Here is a 23,884-nt window from a genome sequence, read left to right as displayed (position 1 = left end):
GGAACTCCTTGAACAATTTTTATATGTACTGTCTCCTTTAAAACCACATCTCCGTAAGGCAAAAGTGCCAATTTCACAGCAGGGTAAAAATGAGAGGTCAAAAATATTGTCTAAGGCTATAGAGCTAATAAGGGGTGGAATGAGGTTATGAATCCAGGCTGGCTGAACTGTCTCAAATGACAGGTAGTCTTGGAGTTCTCGTAGTGGTGCAGTGGAAATGAATCTGACTAGGAGCCATGAGGTTGTGGGTTTGATCCCAGGCCTCACTCAGTGGGTTGAGGATCCCACGTTGCGGTGAGCTGTGGTGTAGGTCGCAGACACGGCTCGAATCCTGAGTTGCTGTGGCTCTGGCATAGGCTGGCGGCTACAGCTCTGATTTGACCCCTAGACTGGGAACTTCTTTTGTGGAGGGTGTGGCCCTAAAAAGACAAAAAACAGCAGCAGGATGAGCAGAGGAAGGACTTTAGCAGATTGGCAAGATAAATGGATCAGCATGCTGTTTCAAGTACCAGGAAGTCAGACTCTCACTGATTTCAACACTAAAGGGAATTTACTGGTTTACACAACTGAAGATTGAGTAGTGCGCTCCAGGTAAAGCCTGAAATCTTTCAGCAACTCAATGACTTCCACGTACTAAGGACTGTCTGCCCTTGGAGTCTGAAAGTGGCTGTCAGCCAGGGAGGGACCATCCAAATGATCACAATACTTCATTTCTGAGTTCAAGGTGGCTGTTCCCATAGTCACCAGAGAAGGAACGTGGGTACTTTGCATGGTACCGCCTAAGCGACACACATTCCTTTCATTCAATTCCCACTGGCCATTATTTATTAGCAGACCCATATCTAGCTGCTGCGGAGGTGCGACGGCCATAGCCCCTCCTAAACGTTCACGGAGAATATTGGTCATAGTTCAGGCCTGACCCTGGTGCCCATTCCCAGTACGTGTCCGTCCTGCCTGATGTGGTGCTTCCTGGCTGCGGCCGGTGTGCCAGTGGCAGAAGTAACCGCGGCGAAGCACCGTGCTTGCGAAGGGCCAGCCGCTGTAAGTGGCTGAAGTAGCCACCAGCCCTCGCCTGAATTCCACACCACAGTTCACTGCAACACTGACACCCTGCGGGAGGAGCCAGCAGAACCATCCGGATCGTGGCCTCTCCCCTGCCTTCCCGGTTCTTGACTAAGGACCTTCCGATCCCAGCAATGTGCCCAGCACACACCTACCGACTTCCCCTCTGCGGGCAGTGATACACCACCTCTCTCATCAGCCTCCTCCAGTAAGTGCGTTTTTCTTCCTTGGACCTTACATTTCTATTTTAAAAGAAAGTGACCTCAAGCACTGGTCCAGCTCTGACCCCGCGATTCCAGGAGAAAATCTCAGAAAAAGCAGAGGCCCCATGTAAATGCCAGAGAGGCGGGCAGGAGTTGACGAGGCCCGCACACGGTGTGTCTGTTCTTTCAGAATCAGACAGGGTCCGCGGGACGCGTAACTACTGCGGCGTTCGAAAGCCCGCACCTCCTTAGACGCAAATGCAGAGCGAGATCCGAAGTTGCAACAGTTACTGCGAGAAATCTCGCGTTTTATCGCGAGAGCAAAGCCAGTGGACCAGCCACGTCAGTCACATTGCGCAAGCGCAGTTCTGCCAACGTCCTTTTGGTGCGCCGTCCAAACGCCATGGTGAGGCTGTCTAGGGGAGTGCGCGTTCATTTCCTCCCCCTCCCCAGGCCAATTCTCAGTTTTGCTTCCGGTCGCTCACTTCCGGTCCTTTCCATTTTTCCGTCCGATAGAGAAACTGGTGGTGCATTCAACTAAAGTCCGGTTCCTGTTAGCCGCGCGTCTCGAGGTGAATCTACGTGGGTTGGGGCAGCTGGGCCCAAAGGCGGCGCTCTCTCTCGCATCATGGTGAGTAGGGTTGGGAGTAAGGGGAGAGAGCGGTAGGCCGTGAGGGTGCCCGGCCTGGGGCTCTCCGGCGGCCCGCCTGCGTCCTCCAGCTCCGCGGCTGTGACGCCGGGAGTCCCTTCCCGTCTCGTCTTCGCTCACAAGTTGGGGGAAACTGGACCTCGACAACCGCCCTGTCGTCCGCAGCCGGTGTGGAGCGCTGTAGTTACTCATCGGGAAAACCGAGGCTGGGCAGGCGCCAGGCCGGCCCCATGCCGTTTGCTGTGTGTCTCTCCGACTGGATAGACACTCCCAGAGCACAGGGTCTTTCACCGTAGCTTAGTTAACGTCTCACTCGGTACCTTGGCGCGTCGTCCGCGCTCAGGAACGAAAAGAGCGCTGCATAGTGTCGTTGCAGGAGGTTGTGAATCCTTAGGGCAAAAGCAGCCCTTTCTGTTCCCCAGGCTTTGGACGACATGTCCCGTACTGCTGGTTCCTGCTGGCCGGCTCAGCCTCGAGCTTCGTTTCTGAACTCTGACAATCCTGGGGCATTCCCGCTCTCCTTTCCCTAGCCCGGGAGAAGGATCCCTGGGCCTGGATGTTTCTGGCTTCAGGAGTGGTTGGGTATTTTCTGTAACTGCCCTCATCACACCTTCACATTTGCGGTTGTACAAGCCCTCATCACATCATACATTGTTTTGAGGTGGAAGTTCCTATGAGTTCCCGTAAAAGCAAGAACCATGACCAAAATTCTAGTACCCAGCATGCTGTTTTTTTAAGCATGGAGTCATTGTGGAGAAACACTGAATTAAATACTTAGAATGTGTAGGCTTTAATGAATTTGGTAGAGGACAGCCTCAGCCTTCAAGATGATGGCTTCTCCTGGGACAGCCTCTCAGTTTTATCCCTTAGTAGATATGTGTTCACTTTTATATATAAGCATTTGCCAAATTTGTTTCTCTATCCCGTGAAAGAGAGGGTCAGAAAGATTTAAATCGATCTCACTTTTGCTGAGCATCTACAAACTGCATGCCGGGGAGTTCTCATTGTGATGCAGTGGAAACAAATCCGACTAGTATCCGTGAGGATTTGGGTTCAATCCCTGGCCTTACTCAGTGGATCTGGGATTCGGCATTGCCATGAACTGTGGTGCAGGTCACAGACCTCGCTTTGGATCCTGAGTTGCTGTGGCATAGGCTGGCAGCTGAAGCTCCATTTAAAAATAAAATAAACTGCATGCCTGATGTCTTCAGTTACTTATTAAATCATCATGACAGCTCTGTGAGGTAAGAGGTATGGTCCCTGCTATAAAGATGGGGAAACTGAGGCTTACAGAGGCAGTTTCTCAGGGATGGTAAGTGGAAGAGCCAGGAGTAAAACTCAAGTCCTTGACTCAGCAAGTCCACCTTCTACTTAAAATACAACCGAGAAAACATATGCCCCTGCCTGACAATGTGTTTCAAGGATAATTGACTTGACATTGGTGAAGCGGTATTTACATAATATTCACTTTTATTTTTATTTTATTTTATTTTGTTTTGCTTTTTAGGGCCGCACCTCTGGCATATGGAGGTTCCCAGGGTAGGGGTCAAATCGGAGCTACAATTGCCAGTCTATGCCACAGCCACAGCAACACAGGATCCAACCCATGTCTGTGACCTACACCACACCTCGTGGCAGCAAGGGGTCCTTAACCTGAAACGAGGCCAGGGATCGAACCCGAAGCCTCGTGGTTCCTAGTTGGATTCGTTTCCGTTACACCACTGCGGGAACTCCTAAATCTCCCTTTTAAAAGCCAGTCTTTCCTTCACAAATTCCACTGGCAGGGGACAGACATGTGATTCTGGGTGGAAAGTACATGATAGGTGTGAATCCAGACAGAGAGGAAGAAGGAAAAAAGGTGTCATGGGAGAATTGTCTGGGATGGTGATGACATAGGTGAATTCTGAAGGATGAGTAGAAGTTAGCTAGAGCCAAGGGGGTGGGGACAGTGGAGGAGTAAAGATTTTAGGTAGAGGGGGCAGCCTCAGCAGGACTTGGACGTATGATTTTTGCTCTTGTTACTGTACTAGTTCACATGTTCTGCTTGTGACTTATCTAAAGTAGTATCCTTGTGAAACTTATATAAAAAGGAAATGAAAAAAAAAAAAAAGCTCTTTCAAACATGGGCATTTTTCTTCCCTCCTCTCTCCTTTTAGGCCCGAAACGCGGAAAAGGCCATGTAAGTGTCAACTTGATTTTGTCTGTGAATTTTATGCGGCTTAATTAATTACCACCACAGAGCCCTTTTTTCCTATGGTCTTTTGGTATATGTTCCTTTTTCTACAGGTGTTGCAGTAGTATTCATATATTTGCCCATTCATTTTCCCTATAGTGTTTTCTTTTTTTTTTGGCTGTGCTCTTGGCATGCAGTTCCCAGGTCAGAGACTGACTCCTTCCTACAGCAGTAACCTGAGCCACAGCAATGACAAAGCTGAGTCTTTAATTACTAGGCCACCAGGGAACTCCCCTGTAGTGTTTTCTTTTTTGAGGCCGCACCTGTGGCATATGGAAGTTCCCAGGCCAGGGATCGAATCCAAGCTGCAGCTTTGACCTATGCCACAGCTGTGTCAAAAGTAGGTGCTTGACCCACCGTGCCACAGTGGGAACTCCACCCCATAGTGCTCTGACAGCTCCTGGAACTTAAACTGGATGAACATTTGCTCACCTGGGTGGTGCAGGGACTTTAAGAGTGCCAGCTGCAACACCCCATAGTATTAGTCTTTCAACACCTGAATGTGTTGGTCACCACAGTGATCTGATAGGTTGTTTCCCACAGTCCTTATGATACAGTGTAGGTAAATAGACACTTGGGTATTCAGAAATACAAATCCTTATAGACCTGACTCTTAGGAGCATGGAAACCCATAGCTTCTCTGTGGTTTCTCAATTAAAAAATATATATATATATGCACACACATACATACACACACACACACTCTGAGTAACATTCTGTATGGTGATGAGCAGATTTAACCATCCAGGAACTTTGGGATAAGAAATATGTGAGCAGGATCTAACAGAGTCTTCTCTATTCCCGGTAGGACGGCCTTGGCAAGATTTCGCCAAGCTCAGCTGGAAGAGGGAAAAGTAAAGGTCAGTTTAAATCTTCCTCGTGACTTTGAAGGCGTCAAGGACAAGTGTGGTAAAACTCCCTCGTGTGCAGACTTCAGACTCCACATCTTCTTGTATCTTATGTGTTTCCCTGTACCTTAGGAGCCTGTCCACTAGAGTCCCAGGTGTGGCTGTGTTGGGGCAATGTGATGGTCTAGCTGCTTATACTGCTCTCTCCAATGTCGTGTGTTGACTGGGTTTCTGTATTGTCTCAGCCCTGTCTAACATTGAATAGTAGGAAGTGGGTGTGCGGTGGGGAGCAGCACTAAGTTGGGACCAGTAAGTGACCCCAACTCATGGAGACTCAGCCAGGTTGGGGTGACACATACCATTCTTTGAATAGTCCCCTTTTCTCTTTAAAATATACATATGCCTGCACATAGACCTGTATGCACATGCACGGACACATGCGCATGCACACATATTTGTATGTTCTAAACACTGCTAGCTGTCATTTCTTAAGCTGGTGTAAATATGCCCTGAAATGGATATCACCTAGTGTGTGTACTTAGCTGTCTTTCTGTAACAGTTGACCCTGAACAACGTGGGTTTCAGCTGTGTGGGTCCATTTATACATGGATATTTGTCAGTAGTAAGTACGACAGTGTAACATGGTTTGTGGTTGGTGCATGCAGAGGAACCTTGAATACTGAGGGCTGATTGTAAGAGATATACTTGGATTAACCCACCCACTGCTCAAGGGGAGGTGTTTTAGATTTTAAGTCATTTCCAGCAGCTCCCTGTACCAGATACCATGCAATAAATGTTTGTGCCTGCCTAGTGTTTCCTAAGCAGAGATTTCAGAATGGGGTTTAAGGTGTGATGAAGTTCATCTGGAACTGAAACTTCAAGTGTCTTTAGACTGTTAGACGTTTTAGGCTTCAGGCCTGAATCAGTTGTGAATGCTGCAAGAAGCTTGTAATTTCATACATTTCAATTGCAGCATATGTATTTTGCTTTCCCTTAGGAGCGAAGACCCTTCCTCGCCTCAGAGTGTACTGAACTACCCAAAGCTGAGAAGTGGAGACGACAGGTACTTTGTGGGTAAACCTGATCTTCATAGAAGTCAAAAGTCTCTGATTGCTTTTTATAATCTATATGATTCTTAAACCAGGAATCTAGGAATTTTTAAATTTTTTTATTGAAGCATGATTTATTTACAGTGTATTCATTTCAGGAGTGCATTCAGTTACACATACACATAAATATATATGTATTTTTTTCAGATTCTTTTCCCTTGTAGGTTGTTACAAAATACTTCCCTGTACTATACCGGAGGTCCTTGTTGACTTTTTTTTTTGGTCTTTTTGCCATTTCTTGGGCCGTTCCCGTGGCATATGGAGTTTCCCAGGCTAGGGGTCGAATCGGAGCTGTAGCCACCAGCCTATGCCAGAGCCACAGCAACTCGGGATCCAAGCTGCGTCTTTGACCTACACCACAGCTCATGGCAATGCCAGATCCCAAACCCCCTGAGGAAGGCCAGGGATCGAACCCGCAACCTCATGGTTCCTAGTCAGATTCGTTAACCACTGAGCCACAACGGGAACTCCAATCTATTTTAAAGCATTTTTAATTAATGGAGTTTCTATCATGGCGCAGTGGAAACAAATCTGACTGGGAACCATGAGGTTGTGGGTTCGATCCCTGGCCTCGATCAGCGGGTCAAGGATCTGGCGTTGCTGTGGCTATGGTATGGGCCAGCAGCTGTAGCTCCAATTGGACCTCTAGCTTGGGTACCTCCCTATGCTGTGGGCGTGTCCTTAAAAAGACCAAAAAAAAAAAAGATTTTTTAGGAGTTCCCGTCATGGCGCAGTGGTTAACGAATCCGACTAGGAACCATGAGGTTGCGGGTTCAGTCCCTGCCCTTGCTCAGTGGGTTAACGATCCAGCGTTGCGTGAGCTGTGGTGTAGGTTGCAGACGCGGCTCAGATCCCTCGTTGCTGTGGCTCTGGCATAGGCTGGTGGCTACGGCTCCGATTCAACCCCTAGCCTGGGAACCTCCATATGCCGTGGGAGTGGCCCAAGAAATAGCAACAACAACAGTAACAACAACAACAACAAAAAAATTTTTTTAATTAGTAATTTTGAATTATAGTTTTCTTATGCTTTCAGACATATTCAAAAGTCATAAAAATTTATTGCCTTTATTTTTTTCACAGATCATTGGAGAGATCTCTAAAAAAGTGGCTCAAATTCAGAATGGTAAGCTAGCCTTCTCTTTAAAGTGCTTGATTTTCAAATCCACAATTAGATTTGGGGACTTCAACCTCCTCTCTTGATAATCATGAGAACGAGTAGATAGAAAATCATGAAGGACATAGAATTGAACAGTACCATCAGTACTATTAATTTGACTTAGTTGATATTTATAAGAACACTCTAGCAAAAAAAGACCACAGTAGCTCCAATTTGACCCCTAGCCTAGGAACCTCCATATCCCATGGGTACAGCACTAAAAAAGACAAAAAAAAAAGTATGGTATGCAGCTAAAGCACTGCTTAGATGTAAATTTCTAGCATTAAAAGAATAGAAAATAAGTCTCAAATCAGTGATCTAAGCTTTTACTTAATAAACTAAAAAGGAAGAGCAAATTAAATCCAAAGTAAACAGAAGCAAGGAAATAAAAAGAGTAGAAGTCAATTAAATTGAATACAAAAAATGAATAGAAAAAATAAATCATAAACTGATTCTTTAAAAAGATCAGTAAAATTGATAAACTTACAGTCATACTGATCAAGAATAAAAGAAGACACAGATTACTAACATTAAGAATGATATTGGGGAGTTCCCGTTGTGGCGGAGCAGAAATGAATCTGGCTAGTATCTATGAGGATGCGGGTTCAATCCCGGGCCTCACTCAGTGGGTCAAGGATCCGGCCTTGCCATGAACTGAACTGTGGTGTAGATCAAAGACATGGCTTGGATTTGGCATGGCTGTGGTGTAGGCCGGCAGATGTAGCTCTGATTCAACCCTTAGCCTGGGAACGTCCATATGAGCATGTCCAAAGAGAATGAAATTGGGAACATCGCTGCAGATTCTTTAGCCCTTAAGAGGATAAAGGAATATTACACACAACTTTAGGCCCTTAACAACTTAGATCAAATGGGCCACTCTTTGAAAGACACACACTACCAAAGCTCACTTAAGAGAAGTGGTGTTTGGTTTGGTTTGGTTTTTGCTTTTTAGGGCTGCACCTGTGGCATACGTAAGTTCCCAGGCTAGGGGTTGAATTGAAGCTGCACTCCCGGCCTTTGCCACAGCCACATCATCTGCAACCTACACCACAGCTCACGGCAGGGTCAGATCCTTAACCCACTGAGCAAGACCAGGGATCAAACCCACATCCTCCCAGATACTAGTTGGATTCGTAACCCCCTGAGCCACAGTGGGAGCCCCCAAGAGAAGTAGTTCTTAATCACCGTCACTTTTGCCCCCAGCGACACTTGCCCCTGTCTGGAGGTGCTGCTGACATCTATGGGTAGAGGCCCGGGATGCTGCTAAGCATTCTCGGAAGAGTTTTCTGACCCAGAGCTTTAGTTGTGCTGCTGTTCAAGAAGAAATAGATAACCTGAGTGAACCTTTATTTACAAAAGAAATTGAATTCATAGTTAAGCCTTTTAACAAAGAAGATTCTAGGCCCAGATGGCTTCACTGGTCAGTACTACCAGACATAAAGAATATCACTTCTACACAGTTTCTTCCAGAAGGCTGAAGAATGAACACTTCCTAATTTATTTCAAAATACTTTTTTTTTTTTCTTTTTTCTTTTTGTCTACGCGCTTGGCATGTTGGAATTCCCAGGCCAGGGCTCAAACCTGTGCCACATCAGTGACCTGAGCTACAGCAGTGACAACACCAGGTCCTTAACTGCTAGGCCACCAGGAAATTCTCTGTAAATTTTGGTATGTGTTAACTTGATACTAAAATCAGAAAAACATTGCAAGAAAACTACAGACTAATATTCCTTAATGAGTATAGGCATAAAAATCTCAAAAGAACATTAGCAAATCAAGGAGTTTCCATCATGGCACAGTGGAAACAAATCCGATTAGGCACCATGAGTTTGCAGGTTCTATCCCTTGCCTCGCTTAGTGGGTTAAGCATCTGGCATTGCCATGAGCTGTGGTGTAGGGCACAGATGTAGCTCGGATCCTGCTTTGCTGTGGTCATGGCCTAGGCTGGCAGCTGTAGCTCTAGTGTGGGCTACCCCTAGCCTGGAAACCTGCACATGCCACAGGTATGACCCTCAAAAGAAAAAAAAAAAAATAGCAAATCAAATCCAGCAATTTATAAGAAGGATAATATATCACAACCATTTAGGATTTATCCTGGGAATGCATGGATGATTCAGCATTCAAAAATTAATATAATTCACTATATCATTATTCTAAAGAAGAAAAACCATATCGTCTCAGTAGATAAAGTATTTGACAAAATTTATCATTCATTCATAAAAACTCTCAGCTAACTGGGAATAAAGGGGAGCTTTTTTCCCTGATAAAGCACTTCTACCAAGAACACAGCCCAGCATCATACTTAATGCTGAAAGATTACCTGCTTTTCTCCTAAGATCAGGAACAAGGTGGAGATACCCATTTTCATGTCTTCAATATTGTACTGGAATTTGGAGTTCCCGTCGTGGTGCAGTGGTTAATGAATCTGACTAGGAACCATGAGGTTGCAGGTTCAATCCCTGGCCTTGCTCAGTGAGTTAAGGATCTGGCGTTGCCGTGAGCTGTGGTGTAGGTCACAGACGAGGCTTGGATCCCGAGTTGCTGTGGCTCTGGCATAGGCCGGTGGCTATAGCTCCAATTAGACCCCTAGCCTGGGAACCTCTGCATGCCGCGGGTGCAGCCCTAGAAAGGGCAAAAAGACCAAAAAAAAAAAAAAAAGTACTGGAATTTCTAATTAGTGCAGTAAAGCAAAAAAGAAATAAAAGCTGCAAAGATTGGAAAGGAAGAAAAGCATGACGTAATTTTCTTTTTTTTTTTTTAAGGGTTGTACCCATGACATAGAGGTTCCTAGGCTAGGGACTGAATCTGAGCTACAGCTGCTGACCCATACCACAGCCACAGCAATGCAGGATCTGAGCCGCATCTGTGACCTATACCACAGCTCACAGGAATGTCAGATCCTTAGCCCACCCAGCAAAGCTAGGAATTGAATCTGAGTCCTCATGGATTCTAGTTGGGCTTGTTACTGCTGAGCCATGATGGGAACTGCTGTTTCTAAAATTTAAATGGAAAGGCAAAGGAACTAGAATAGCCAAAACTTTTTTTTTTTTTTTTTTGGTCTCTTTAAGTGCCGCATCTATGGCATATGGTTCCTAGGCTAGGGATTTGGAACTGTAGCTGCCAACCTGTGCCACAGTCACAGCAACACCAGATCCAAGCTGTGTCTGTGACCTACACCACAGCTCACAGCAACACCAGATCTTTTAATCTACTGAGCCAGGGATTAACCTGCATCTTCAGGGATACTAGTTGGGTTCGTTTCCGCTGAGCCACAGTGGGAACTCCAAGCCAAAAAAGTTTTGAAAGAGAACAAAATAGTAGTTTTCATAACACCTAATTTCAAGATTTAAGGCAAAGCTAAAAGTATTCAAGATAATGTGGTATTGGTGAAAAATAGACACACAGACCAATGGATAGAATAAGTCTAGAGATAAGGGCACACAGTTGTGGCCACCTGACTAGGCATAGGTACAGAGGCAGTGCACTGGAGAAGGGGGGAGCTCTCCCTTATGAAAGCTGCGCAATGCTCACTTCAGCATGTCAGGATTCATTAACCATCCTCCCTCCTCTGGTGGAACGTCCTAGCTGCTCCAGGCTCTTGGCCGCCAAAGACCTCAGCAAACTCCCCTGTGCTCATCCCTTTAAATTAGTCCCTTAAGGAGTTCCCACCGTGGATCAGTGGTTAAGAAATCGGACCAGGAACCATGAGTTGCGGGTTCGATCCCTAGCCTTGCTCAGTAGGTTTAGGATCCAGTGTTGCCGTGAGCTGTGGTGTAGGTCGCAGACACGGCTTGGATCCCACATTGCTGTGGCTCTGGCGTAGGCCTGTGGCTACAACTCCGATTCGACCCCTAGCCTGGGAACCTTCATATGCCTCGGGAGCAGTCCTCAAAAGGCAAAAAGAAAAAAAAAAAAGGTAAATTAGTCCCAAGATGTGTATGTACGTATGTATGACTGGGTCACTTTGCTGTAGAGCAGAAATTGACACAACATTGTAAATCAACTGTACTTTAATTTTAAAAAAATGAAAAAGAGAAACAATAGTGAATTTGAGTTACTAGATCTTAACACATTGAAAGGAAGAAAATTAATCAATCAATCCATTTCTAAGGCTTAATTCTTAGGCGATCATCTTTATCAAAAGGTGTTCCTATGTACAGGAGTGCTTATGCTGCCCTCCCTGCATCTTTGCTGGCCTTGGATGCTGAGTGCCGCCATCTCAGATTTTGCAGTTTTAGTGGTGGTGTAAAGTAGAACTGCAGGGTTGCTTTAGTTTGTAATTTTTTTGGTTTCTGGTGAGGATGAATTTTTTTTTTTTTTTTTGGTAATCAGATGGAATTTTTTATTTTTCTTTGCAAATACTCCCCCCCCCCCCCCCCGCCTTTTTTTTTGAAATTTTTTTCTAAGATTTTTTTCCCCTTCAGAGCTGCTGGGAACCGTTGTTCATCATTCTTGACCTTTCGTGATTTTGGTGTGGATGGTTTTTCTCATAATTTGCAAGGGTATTTTTTGTGTTGTGCACCTTTGTAGGTGTCCCCCCCCCCCCTTTTAGGGCTGCACTCACAGCATATGGAGGTCCAGGCTAGGAGTTGAATTGAAGCTGTAGCCGCTGGCCTACACCATAGCTACAGCAACACCAGATCTGAGCCGTGTCTGCGACCTACACCACAGCTCACAGCAATGTCGGATCCTTAACCCACTGAGCAAGGCCAGGGATTGAACCTGCATTCTCATGGATACCAGTCAGATTCATTTCTGCTGAGCCATGATGAGAACTCCACCTTTGTAGGTGTTGATAATCACCTTTTTTTTTTTTTTTTTTTTAAGGCTGCATCCGAGGCATATGAAAGTTCCCAGGCCAGGAGTCAAACTGGAGCTGCAGCTGAGGCCTGCAGCACAGCCACAGCAACACCAGATCTGAGCTGTGTCTGTGACCTATGCTGCAGCTCACAGCAACGCAGATCCTTAACCCACCGAGTGAGGCCAGGGATCAAACCCACATCCTAGTGGATACTAGTTAGGTTCTTAACTCCCTGAGTGACAATGAGGAACTTCGATTTTCACTTCTAAGGGTATGACATTAAATGGTATTTTCAGGAAATGATAGGATGTTTTTGTTTTCTAGCTGGTTTAGGTGAATTCCGAATTCGTGACCTGAATGATGAAATTAACAAGCTGCTAAGAGAGAAAGGACACTGGGAGGTCCGGATCAAGGAGCTGGGTGGTCCTGATTATGGAGTAAGTAAGCTGCCACCCCCATGGCCTTTGGGTTGAGCTGAGGAGACTTCTGCAGGTAGAGTGGGTCCTTTCTCACTTTGCATCCCAGCGGGCCTGCCCAGGGAGGCACTTGAGAAATGAAAGGCTGAAAGCGCCTGTTACACGTGGACAGGAAACATGAAGGCACAGGCCCAGTGGTGCTTGAAGCTCCACAGCACAGGCCTCAGAAAGTTTACTGGCCCGATGTTCCAGGGTAAGCTGCTCAGTCTTTCTGGGCCTCTTGTTTGAAATGACCTTGACCCCTCACATTCTTCTCTAAATTCCTTGAGAATTGAAACAACTGTTGTCAGCTTCTTTACTTGAGGGGGCCTTGGGGACACTCCCATTCTTTTTTTTTCTTTAGATTCTTTAAATGCAAAATTCTAGAACAGTGACTGTCAAGTCTTTAGGACCATGACCCATTATAAAACACTCAAACACAGAGTCACTGTATCACAAACCAGTACACACAAATATGTGCTAAAAATACTTGGAATGTGTTGATACACTTGGATATTTTCTATTCTGTTTTATTTTAATTTTTTAAAGATTGATGATTGTGACCCCTTAATGGATTTCATGACCCACCAAGTGGGTCTCACCTTTGAAAGATGCTGCCCCAGGGCCTACTACATTTCCCCATTTGTGAAGAGATCTACCTCTGGTCATTTGACCAAGTAGCATCTAGTCAGTGGACTATAAAATGTTCTGTAACAACTATATTTGGTTTTTCTCCATGTTGGTTTTGTCACCTCTATGACAGTCTGTGACAAAACCATAATTCTCGCTTGAGTGCCTGGCATAAAATTGAGGTCATTGTTCCTTCTGTTGCAGAAGGAAAGGCACTCCTATTCCTTGAGCACTTGTTCTCTTCTAGGCACTGGGCTAGGACCTCTCTCATCTCACATCTTCAGTAGCTCTTGGTGGTGATTTTGCTTCCTGTCAGATGCTGTAAGTTGTGCAGGAGTTTATTGGCCCTCCTGGAAGCGTTATAAAACTAATATGTAAGATATTCTCAAGTTTCGCCTTCCAGAATCAACATTAACATTTTTATGTATTTCCTTCTAGAATCTTTTTTTGTTTGTTTTTTGGGCTTTTTTTTTCTTTCTTTCTTTCTTTCTTTCTTTTTTTTTTTTTGCTGTGCCTGGAGCATGTGGAAGTTCCTGGGCCAGGATTCAAACCAGTGCCGCAGCAGTGACCCATCGGGTTTTTTTTGTTTGTTTTTTTTTGTTTGTTTTTTTTTGTCTTTTTATGGCTACACCCATGGCATATGGAGGTTCCCAGGCTAGGGGTCCAATTGGAGCTGTAGCCGCCAGCCTATACCACAGCCACAGCAACACAGGATCTGAGCCACATCTGCAATCTACACCAAGCTCATAGCAACGCCAGATCCTTAACTCACTGAGCGAGGCCAGGGTTCAAACCCATGTCCTTATGGATACTAGTTGGGTTTGTTAACTGCTTAGCCATGATGGGAACTCCTGGACCATCTTTTTTAAGGTATAGAATATATTCCAGCCATGAATATGCTATAATTTACTTAAATCATTCTCTATTAGGTCTTTAGGTTGATTTTTAAGAGATAAAGTAAGTATTTTTCATGTAAATTTGTTTTTTTCCACCTTTAGTGTTATTATCTTAAAATGTATTTGCAAATATGGAAATAGTGGGTTTAAGGATCAGATCCATTTTCTCTTTTTCCTTCCCAATAAGAAAGTTGGCCCTAAAATGCTGGATCATGAAGGGAAAGAAGTCCCAGGAAATCGAGGTTACAAGTACTTTGGAGCAGCGAAAGATTTGCCTGGTGTCAGAGAACTGTTTGAGAAGGAACGTAAGTAGCTGGTATTGGTGAGGGTCTTAGCCAGGAGTGCATGGTGGTGGTTGTCACAGTAGACATGCCATGAGCTGGCCACTTCTCTTGTAACATTTCTTGGACACCCAATAGCCCCATAGTATCAGAGGATTATTGTTCACAGATTTTATAGAGAAACTTTATTTTTATTTATTTTTTTTGTCTTTTTGCCTTTTCTAGGGCCGCTTCCCATGGCATATGGAGGTTCCCAGGTTAGGGGTTGAATCGGAGCTATAGCCACCGGCCTACACCAGAGCCACAGCAACGTGCGATCCGAGCCACATCTGTACCCTACACCACAGCTCATAGCTGTGTTAACAGGTGTTAACGCCGGATCCTTAACCCACTGAGCAAGGCCAGGGATCGAACCCACAACCTCATGGTTCCTAGTCGGATTCATTAACCACTGCGCCATGATGAGAACTCTGAGAAACTTTAAATAAGCACCAGGAATCACAGTCACAAGCCCAGGGCATGCATTGGGGCGGGAGTGAACCCAGAGTTGACTGGTGCCAACTCCACACTCTGCACACCCATCTCAGTCTGACTGAGGGGTTGCTTGGTTTGTAGTTCCCACATTTATTGGGGCTGCTCTCAAGTTCATTGGATCAGGTCTTTGTTGTAGCTACTCGTTTAGCTGAAAAACCAGACGAGGAACAAATGTAAGGTGGGCCGAAGCCCAGTTTGTACAAGTAGGGGAAAGTGGACCCAAGCCGGGCACCCTCACTGCCCCTGCCTTCACCCTGGGCCAGGGGCTTCACGGGGCCTCAGCCTCCCGACGTGCAGTCGGAAGCTGCTGGTCTAGAATTTCATGTATTTTAGTTTGACTTTTTGCAAAGCAGCCTAACATCTTATAGGAGTGTGAAGAGCTGAGAGGAGGATAGCAGTGTTCCTCAGGCTGTTGCCGTCTGGTCTTTCCTTCCACTTTTCCTGTTTGTTTAAAAATAGGGTTCCGCCTCCATTGAGCCCTGCTTATTCTTAAATTCATTATGCCTAACTGATCTTGTGTGCATCATTAACATAGCTTAAAATAATTCAGAGTTTAAATACCATGCCGTTCATTACGAAAGCAATATAATTTTATTACAGAGAAGTAAAATACAGAAAATCAGAAGAAACACCCACATTTTCACAACTTACAGATGATGATTGTTGACATGTTGGGGTGTCTTCCTTTCCTCTTTTTTAAGGCCCTAAATGAGGTTGTGCTGTATATATTTCTTTTTTTCCCTACACTTACATTGTTTCTAAATTTAATTTATTCAGTCATAGTTTTTTTTTAATAAGAAAGTACCCATTAGTCTTAACTCTTGTGTTTTAAATAGTAGCATAGTCCTCTTGACCCCTCTCCCAGTGTCCTGCTTGTGATGAACTGTCACCATTACAACCCATTTGTAATGTTCCCTTCCAGGCCTTTTCCGTTCACTGCCATGTCTAGTTCATCAACTAAATTATGCATCATTATATATAAACTGACTCAACCCAGTTCACTTTAGGCAGAAAAGCCTAATTTTTTTTTTTTTTTTTTTGCTTTTTAGGGCCACACTCATGGCATATGGAAGTTCCCAGGCTAGGGGTCAAATTGGAACTAAGCCGCCGCCCTCCGCCGCAGTCACAGCAATGCCAGATCCTTAACCCACTGAGCGAGGCCAGGGATCAAAACAACATCCTCATGTCAGGGATTAAACCCACAAGCAGATGCAGCTTATACCATAGCTGCAGCAATGCTAGATTCTTAACCTGTGCCACAGGGGAACTTCCTCCATGTTGCAATTTTAACTTCCATTCTGTGAGCTTTTTTGTTTGTCTTGCTCCCCACTTAGGGTGGCAAGTTGTCCATCGTGGACTTCCATTTTGTGCTGTTTCAGTAACAGATTTTTTTCCTGAAGCAGTTGAAGCAGAATCCCAGAATTGAGCCTGGTTGGCTTTGGCTCGGAGCTCCATCCTATGAGCAGAAGGAATGTGTGCGATTTTCTGAGGCTGCCTTGTTTCAGTCCCATCCTGAGTGGTGTAGCTCCCTTGGGGACCACCCCTCAGGGTGGTGGGGAGTGGACTGCATTCTCATTACCACATGGGGTGATGGGAGGAGCCTCCTGAAATAGGCTTTCCCCCACCTGCTGAAATCTTCCCACAGTCCTCAGATCTCTGCATGCATGTGAAGCTTGGAAGAGTGTTATGGATTAACCATACTTTGTGTCACTTCCTCCTTTGGCTGACTTTGTTTATTTCTAGGTTTTCATAATTTTGAAATTTTTGCTGTGTGGTGCTTGAAACAATGTATTTTTATTTTTTATTTCCCTGATTATTAATGAAATTGGTAATTCAATTACTAGTTGAAATTTTCTTACGTATAAATTTTTTCTTCTTAAATTATTAGCTTTTGTTCTGCAACCAATCTATTGGGTTGTCATTTCTCTTTTGAGTTTCAAGAATTACTGAATATTGTAAAGAGTAATTATTAGTCTGAAAGTATTTTCTTTACAGCCGCATCTGCAGTATATGTAAGTTCCTGGGCTAGGGGTTGAATCAGAACTGCAGCTGAAGGTTTATGTCACAGCCATGGTAACACCAGCTCCAAGCCGCATCTGTGACCTACACCACAGCTCACAGCAATGCCCAATCCTTAAACCACTGAGCGAGGCCAGGGATTGAACCTGCATCTTCACAGACACTAGGTAGGGTTCCGAACCTGCTGAGCCACAATGGGAACTCTGTAAAGTATTTTCTTCAGGACTTTCTCATTTATCTTTTTTGCTTGTAGTTTTTTGTTTGTTTGTTTTATCTATATTCTTAATATTTTTTCATGAAACATAGCAGTTTCCCGAAACTGCCAGAGCAGCCTGTGGAACAGCACCCCCAGGTCTGCAGGAGGCCCCATTCATGTCTTTTGGTTCACGGACCTGAGGTGTTCATGTTCTCACTACAGTACAGTATGAATAACTCTGACTCACATCATCTATCCAGCAGCCTTTGCCAGCTTTCCTGTTTTTTTTTTTTTTTTTGTCTTTTTGCCGTTTCTTGGGCCGCTCCCGTGGCATATGGCGGTTCCCAGGCTAGGGGTCTAATCGGAGCTGTAGCCACCGGCCTACGCCATAGGCACAGCAACGCGGGATCCGAGCCGTGTCTGCAACCTACACCACAGCTCACGGCAACGCCGGATGGTTAACCCACTGAGCAAGGGCAGGGACCGAACCCGCAACCTCATGGTTCCTAGTCGGATTCGTTAACCACTGCGCCACGACGGGAACTCCTGTTTTTTTTAAATTAGGATCAATTCCTTCAAAATGAACTAATGGGGTCAAAGATTTTAACACTGTTTTGAAAAGGGTGGTACCACGTGTAGAATCCCATTACTAGTCTAGAGAAGCACCTCCTTGTGATATTTTCACAACCACACCTTCTGTGTGCCTTGTGACACTGAATTGGGGGAAGGTGGAGTGTGGTTGTGGCTGGGAATTCAGCTAATTGGTGCCCTTTCTTTTAGCTCTTCCTCCTCCAAGAAAGACACGTGCTGAGCTCATGAAGGCCATTGATTTTGAATATTACGGTTACCTAGATGAAGACGATGGTGTTATTGTGCCTTTGGAACAAGAATATGAAAAGAAACGTAGGTCTACATGCATTTCATTTCATTACAGGTGGCATCTGGTTTCTTTTCTCTCCTTTGAAGACAGGTTTTTATTTATTTATTTATTTATTTATTTTTGCTTTTTAGGGCCGCCCCTGCAGCATAGGGGGTTCCCAGGCTAGGGGTGGAATCGGAGTTATGGCTGTCGGCCTACACCACAGCCACAGCAACGTGGGATCTGAGCCTCGTCTGCCATCTGCACCACGACTCATGGCAACGCCAGATCCTTGACCCACTGAGGCCAGGGGTCAAACCCGTAACCTCATGGTTCCTAGTCATTTCCACTGTGCCACGATGGGAACTCCTATTTATTTTTTAATTCTTCATTAGGGCTTTAAAAGTGTACAATATAGGTGTACAATACAGTGACTCGCAATTTTTTTTTTTTTTTTGCTTTTTAGGGCCGCACTCATGGCTTTAAAAGTGTACAATATAGGTGTACAATATAGTGACTCACAATTTTTTTTTTTTTGCTTTTTAGGACCACATTCATGGCTTTGAAAGTGTACAATATAGGTGTACAATATAGTGACTCAAAATTTTTTTTTTTTCTTGCTTTTTAGGACCACACTCATGGCCTTGAAAGTGTACAATATAGGTGTACAATATAGTGACTCAAAAATTTTTTTTTTTTTTTTTGCTTTTTAGGGCCGCACTCATGGCACATGGAAGTTCCCAGACTAGGGGTTGAATCAGAGCTACAGCTGCCAGCCTCTGCCACAGCCACAGCAACAAAGGATCCAAGCCTCATCTGTGACCTACACTGCAGCTCATAGCAACTCCAGATCCTTGACCCCCACCAAGTGAGGCCAGGGATCGAACCTGTATCCTCATGGATCCTAGTTGATTTTGTTACTGCTGAACTTTGATGGGAACTCCATGATTCATGATTTTTAAAAGTTATGTTCTCCATTTATAGTTAATAGATAAGTCATATAGTATTTGTCTTTGTCTAGCTGGCTCATTCCGTTTTGCGTAATATCCTCCAAGTTCATCCATATTGCTCCAAATGGCAAAATTTCACTCTTTTTTATGGTTGAGTAGTAAATCCATTGTGTGTATATGTGTTTGTTTAAATATACACCTATACACACGCACATACTACATCCTTATCCATTCATCTGTTGATGGACGTTTTTGTTGCTTCCGTATCTTAGCTATTGTAAATAATGCTGCAGTAAACTTAGGGCGTGCATATATCTTTTCAAATTAATGTTTTTGTATTCTTTGGAAAAATACCAGGAGTGGAATTGCTGGGTCATATGATAGTTCTGTTTTTAGGTGGTTTTGTTTTTTGTTTGTTTGTTTTGTCTTTTTGGAGCCACACCCATGGCATAAAACGGAGGTTCCCAAGCTAGGGTGTGAATCAGAGCTGTAGCTGAGGGCCTACGCCACCGCCATAGCAATGCAGTATCCGAGCTGCATCTGCGACCTGCACCACAGCTCACGGCAACACCGGGGTGAGGCCAGGGATCAAATGTGTGTCCTCATGGATACTAGTTGGATTTATTAACTGCTGAATCATGATGGGAACTCCTATTTTTAGTTTTTTGAGAAACTTCCCTCCTGTTTTTCACAGTGGCTGCATCAATTTCCATTCCCAGCAACAGTATACAAGGTTCCCCTTTTCTTGACATTCTCACCCAATTTTGTTATTTGTGTTCTATTTGATAATAGCCATTCTGACATGTGTGAAGTGATCTTATTGTGGTTTTGATTTTTATTTCCCCAATGATTAGTGATGTTGAGCATTTTTTCAGTGCTTATTGGCCATCTTCATTACCTCTTTGGAAAATGTCTATTCCGTTCTTCTACCTTTTTTTTTTTTTAATTTTTCAGCTGCACCCTTGCACCCTTGGCATATGGAAGGAATGGGCCGGGGTGGAGTCTGAGCTGCAGCTGTGACCTACACCATAGCTGCAGCAAAGCTGGATACTTAACCCATTGTGCCATATGAGGAACTCCTCTTCTGCCCATTTTTTAATTGGTAGTTTGAGCTATATGAGCTGTTTATAGATGTTGGACTGGATATTGACCCATGGTCACAATTTTTGTTTTGTTTTTGCTTTTTAGGGCTATACCTGTGGCATGTGGAAGTTCCCAGGTTAGGGGTCAAATTGGAGCTGCAGCTGCTGGCCTTCACCACAGCCACAGCAGCGCAGGACTTGAGCCATATCTGTGACCTACACTGAAGCTTGTGGCAATCCCTGATCCTTAACCCACTGAGTGAGGCCAGGGATCAAACTCACATCCTCAGGGATATTAGTCAGGTTCCCTACCACTGAGCCACAGCGGGAACTCCCTGAAAACGTGTTTTTAAATAGTGCTTTGTGCCAGAAAGGAGTTTGCTTGTTTTGGCCTTTAGTGTATGTGGTCTGATAGTGAACTAACTGGTGTCCCTGAGGCAGGCAGGGTCATGCTGGGATGGAAGCAGTAGTGGGGGAAATATAGGCTCAGCATTGGACCTAGTCCCTGTCCACCAGGAGTCCCCTGTCTAGAGTCCTCCTCAAACCAGCCTGCCTCCACCCCCTTTTTTCTTTTGCAGCTGAACTCCAGCATATGAAAGTTCCTGAGCCAGGGATTGAATCGGAGCTACAGTTGCCACCTGTGCCATAGCTGTGGCAATGCTGAATCCTTAACACACTGTTCCAGGCCAGCGGCTTACTCTGCCTCAGCAGAGACAAGGCCGGATCCTTAACCAGCTGTGCCACTGCAGGAACTCCCCGGTCTGCTTTGAAATCGTGAAATGCCCACTTAGGCAGCCTTAGATCTGCTACGTGGCTAATGGGCCATCAGTGTAGGGCAGGGCAATTGTCCCAGCAGCACGTTCAGCCTTTCACCGACACTCTAGAAGCTCGGTGACAAGGCCGTGAAGGGTCAGTTGGTACTTGTCCCTGAGTGCTGCACTGAACAGGCACTGATCAGGGACAGGAAGCAAGAGGTCAGGAGTCGGAGCTCTTGGCCAGTATGCTATCCACGGGTTCCATTTCCACTGGGCCTGGCAGGAAGCCACTTGGGGTCATGCATGGAGAGGATCTGGGTGTGTCCCCTAAAAGCTGCCCTGCAGCTGCTGTGAGACTGCACTGCCCTCAGGTGGGGTTCCCACCACCTAGACCCTTTGCAGAGGGGTTGTGTTGGCTTTGGCCTGCATGCTGTTTAAAGCTTTCTTAGAAGCCAGAGTACGTAACACCTCTGCTCCCTTGTCTGCAGTCAGAGCCGAACTAGTGGAAAAGTGGAAAGCAGAGAGAGAGGCCCGGCTGGCAAGAGGAGAAAAGGAGGAGGAGGAAGAGGAAGAGGAGGTCAACATCTATGCCGTTCCAGAGGAGGAGGTATGCATGGAGAGCTCAGCCTTGGGTGCTCACTGCCTTCTCTGTGCCGTTGGGGAGGGGGTAGGAGGAATCTTGGCACCCAGATTCTGCTCTGCTCCTTTCTCCTTCCTCCCCTGGACCTTGGGGATGAAGGTCACCTCCTGGGATCATAGGGAGGGTTCCAGAGAGGAACGGCTGGGCCAGCCCCTTGTACCTGGGCTTCACACCAGGATGGCTTACTGGCCTCTCAGGGAGAGGCCCTCCTGAACTGGCTGGAGATGGATTTACAGAATGCATAATATATATACATTCCTTTTCTCACATTATCCTCCATCATGTTCCATGTCCAGCACAAGTGACTAGATATAGTTCCCTGTGCTGTACAGCAGGATCTCATTTCCTATCCACTCTAAATTGAATAGTTTGAATTTACTAACCCCAAACGTCCAGTCCATTCCACTCCCTCTCCACCCACTTTGGCAACCACAAGTCTGTTCTCCAAGTCCATGAGTTTGTTTCTTTACTATAGATGGGCTCATTTGTCTGTATATTAGATTGCAGGTATAAGTGATCTTATATGGTATTTGTTTTTTTCTTTCTGACTTCACTTAGTATGAGAGTCTCTGGTTCCATCCATGTTGCTGCAAATGGCATTCTTTTGTTCTTTTTTTTATGACCGAGTAGTATTCCATTGTGTATATATACCACATCTTCTTAATCTCTTCATCTGTCAGTGGACATTTAGGTTGTTTCCATGTCTTGGCTATTGTGAATAGTGCTGCAGTGAACATAGCGGTGCATGTATCTTCTTCAATAAAAGATAGATGACTAAGAGTACGATTGCTGGGTCATATGATAGTCCTGTATTTAGTTTTCTGAGGTACCTCCATACTATTTTCCATAGTGGTTGTACCAATTTACACTCCCACCAACAGTGGAGGAGGGTTCCCTTTTCTCTACACCCTCTCCAGCATTGTGGTTTGTTCATTGTTGATTCTTAAAACAGTGCAGGATGGTGAGAGTAGCGCATCTTCTAGTAGTGCCAGCCTTTCATTAACGATGTGCCCCGTGGCTTCTCTTCCTCTTTTTGCAGTCCGATGAGGAAGGCAGCCAGGAGAAAGGAGGGGAGGACGGGCAGCAGAAGTTCATCGCCCACGTCCCAGTGCCATCACAGCAGGAGGTAGGTCCGGGCTACGAGCTGCCTGTCCTCCTACGGGCCCCGGAGCGTTCAGTGCTCTTCTTAGTCCTTCCTCGTCGTTAGGGTGGCCCTGGCTTCTGGCCGTGCAGCACTGGTCATTGGGCTGAGAACAGGGCATGGAGTCCACAAGAGGCAGGCTCTCACTTGCTGTTCCCATGCTTCCAGTGGGAGAGAGGGAGTCTCATCACCGCCCGGGGTGTTGGGCTCCTGGGTGGATGCCCTTCTGGCTGGCCTGGGGTTGAGTGGTGGGGTGGTGAGGGCCTGACTGGGAGCGTTGCCTGAACCCCTGGCTATTTTTGTCCACAGATCGAGGAGGCGCTCGTGCGGAGGAAGAAGATGGAACTCCTCCAGAAGTACGCCAGCGAGACCCTACAGGCCCAGAGCGAAGAGGCCAAAAGACTGCTGGGGTACTAGGCCCGAGCTTGGCTGTCCAAAGGGCTGTGATGTGCTGGGGGTCTTGGTTCCTCCAGCCCATGTTAACCTTTGGCAGGTGGCACCGGAGGCTTCCTTTTGCATCTCGCCTCCTTTGTCCCTTTCCAATAACTGCCCCATGCCCCTGGTGGGCTTTCTGTGGGCTGAAGGCATCCACATTGCCTCCTTCTAGTGTTTTGCAAGTGTGCGAACCCACTTATTTCTATCTTGGGTAAGACAGCCTGCTCCCTGGCAGCCTGTGAATGTCTCAGTAGCCACCTACTGCTATTTGTTGGGGGAATGATCATTTAGTGTCCACTACTGAAAAATGCAGCTTTTCCTAAAAAGGCGTATTTGTGATTCCTGTTGAAGAATGAGCAGCTGTGTGAGCCCTGAGCCCACATCCCATATGTCACAGCTGGCAGGTTGCCTCTGGGCTCCCTCTGCTGGCCTTGCTTCCTGCCCAGGTGGTGGGAACTTGAGTTTGCTACTTCTGTTTAGGACTGGTCCTGCAGAGAGCTTTTTTATTAAAGGTTTTTGTATTAAAGGGAAACCTCCATGTCTGAGGTCTGTTCCCTGGGCGGCCTGTCCTGAAGCCACGGCTGCACTGGGATGTGAAGTTCATAGTCCCCACAGGGGATGGGGGTCCGGAAACTTGCAATTGGGTGTGGGAGGGCTGGGACCAGTCTCAGCCCACCTGGGACCTGAGGAGGTGGCAGGGCCCCTGTACTCACAGCTGCACATCAGGGCTGCAGCACTGGCTTGTGGGACATGCACCACAGATGCCCAGGAGTCCAAAGTCACCATCCCTGCTGAGTCTCCTTCCCGGTGCGGAGAACCCCCAGCAGAGGCCGCAGCTCTGGGCAGGGTGCATGGGCAGCTCCCCAGGCTCAGGAGGGGTCCTGGGTTTGTCTGGGGCAGGGCCCCTAATGTCCTGGCTTCTGTGAGGAAGGGCTGGAGGGGCCCCTTGG

The 23,884-nt window shown here is 45.9% G+C and overlaps 1 protein-coding gene across 1 annotated transcript; it reads left to right on the top strand.

Moving 5' to 3' along the window:
* The first annotated feature begins 1,675 nt into the window (after positions 1-1,675).
* On the top strand, positions 1,676-23,466 carry ISY1 (ISY1 splicing factor homolog). The gene is made up of 11 exons (XM_047782181.1): positions 1,676-1,896; positions 4,071-4,093; positions 4,956-5,007; positions 5,993-6,058; positions 7,185-7,227; positions 12,386-12,498; positions 14,230-14,347; positions 17,853-17,975; positions 21,207-21,325; positions 22,398-22,484; positions 22,809-23,466. Exons 1-11 carry the CDS (start codon positions 1,894-1,896, stop codon positions 22,914-22,916), a joined length of 855 nt encoding a protein of 284 aa, XP_047638137.1. The 5' UTR covers positions 1,676-1,893; the 3' UTR covers positions 22,917-23,466.
* The last annotated feature ends 418 nt before the right edge of the window (positions 23,467-23,884 follow it).

Source organism: Phacochoerus africanus, chromosome 1 (genome assembly GCF_016906955.1).
Source record: "Phacochoerus africanus isolate WHEZ1 chromosome 1, ROS_Pafr_v1, whole genome shotgun sequence".
Lineage (NCBI taxonomy): Eukaryota > Metazoa > Chordata > Mammalia > Artiodactyla > Suidae > Phacochoerus > Phacochoerus africanus.
Note: the sequence above shows the minus strand (reverse complement) of the source record. Positions and strands in the feature narration are given on the sequence as shown.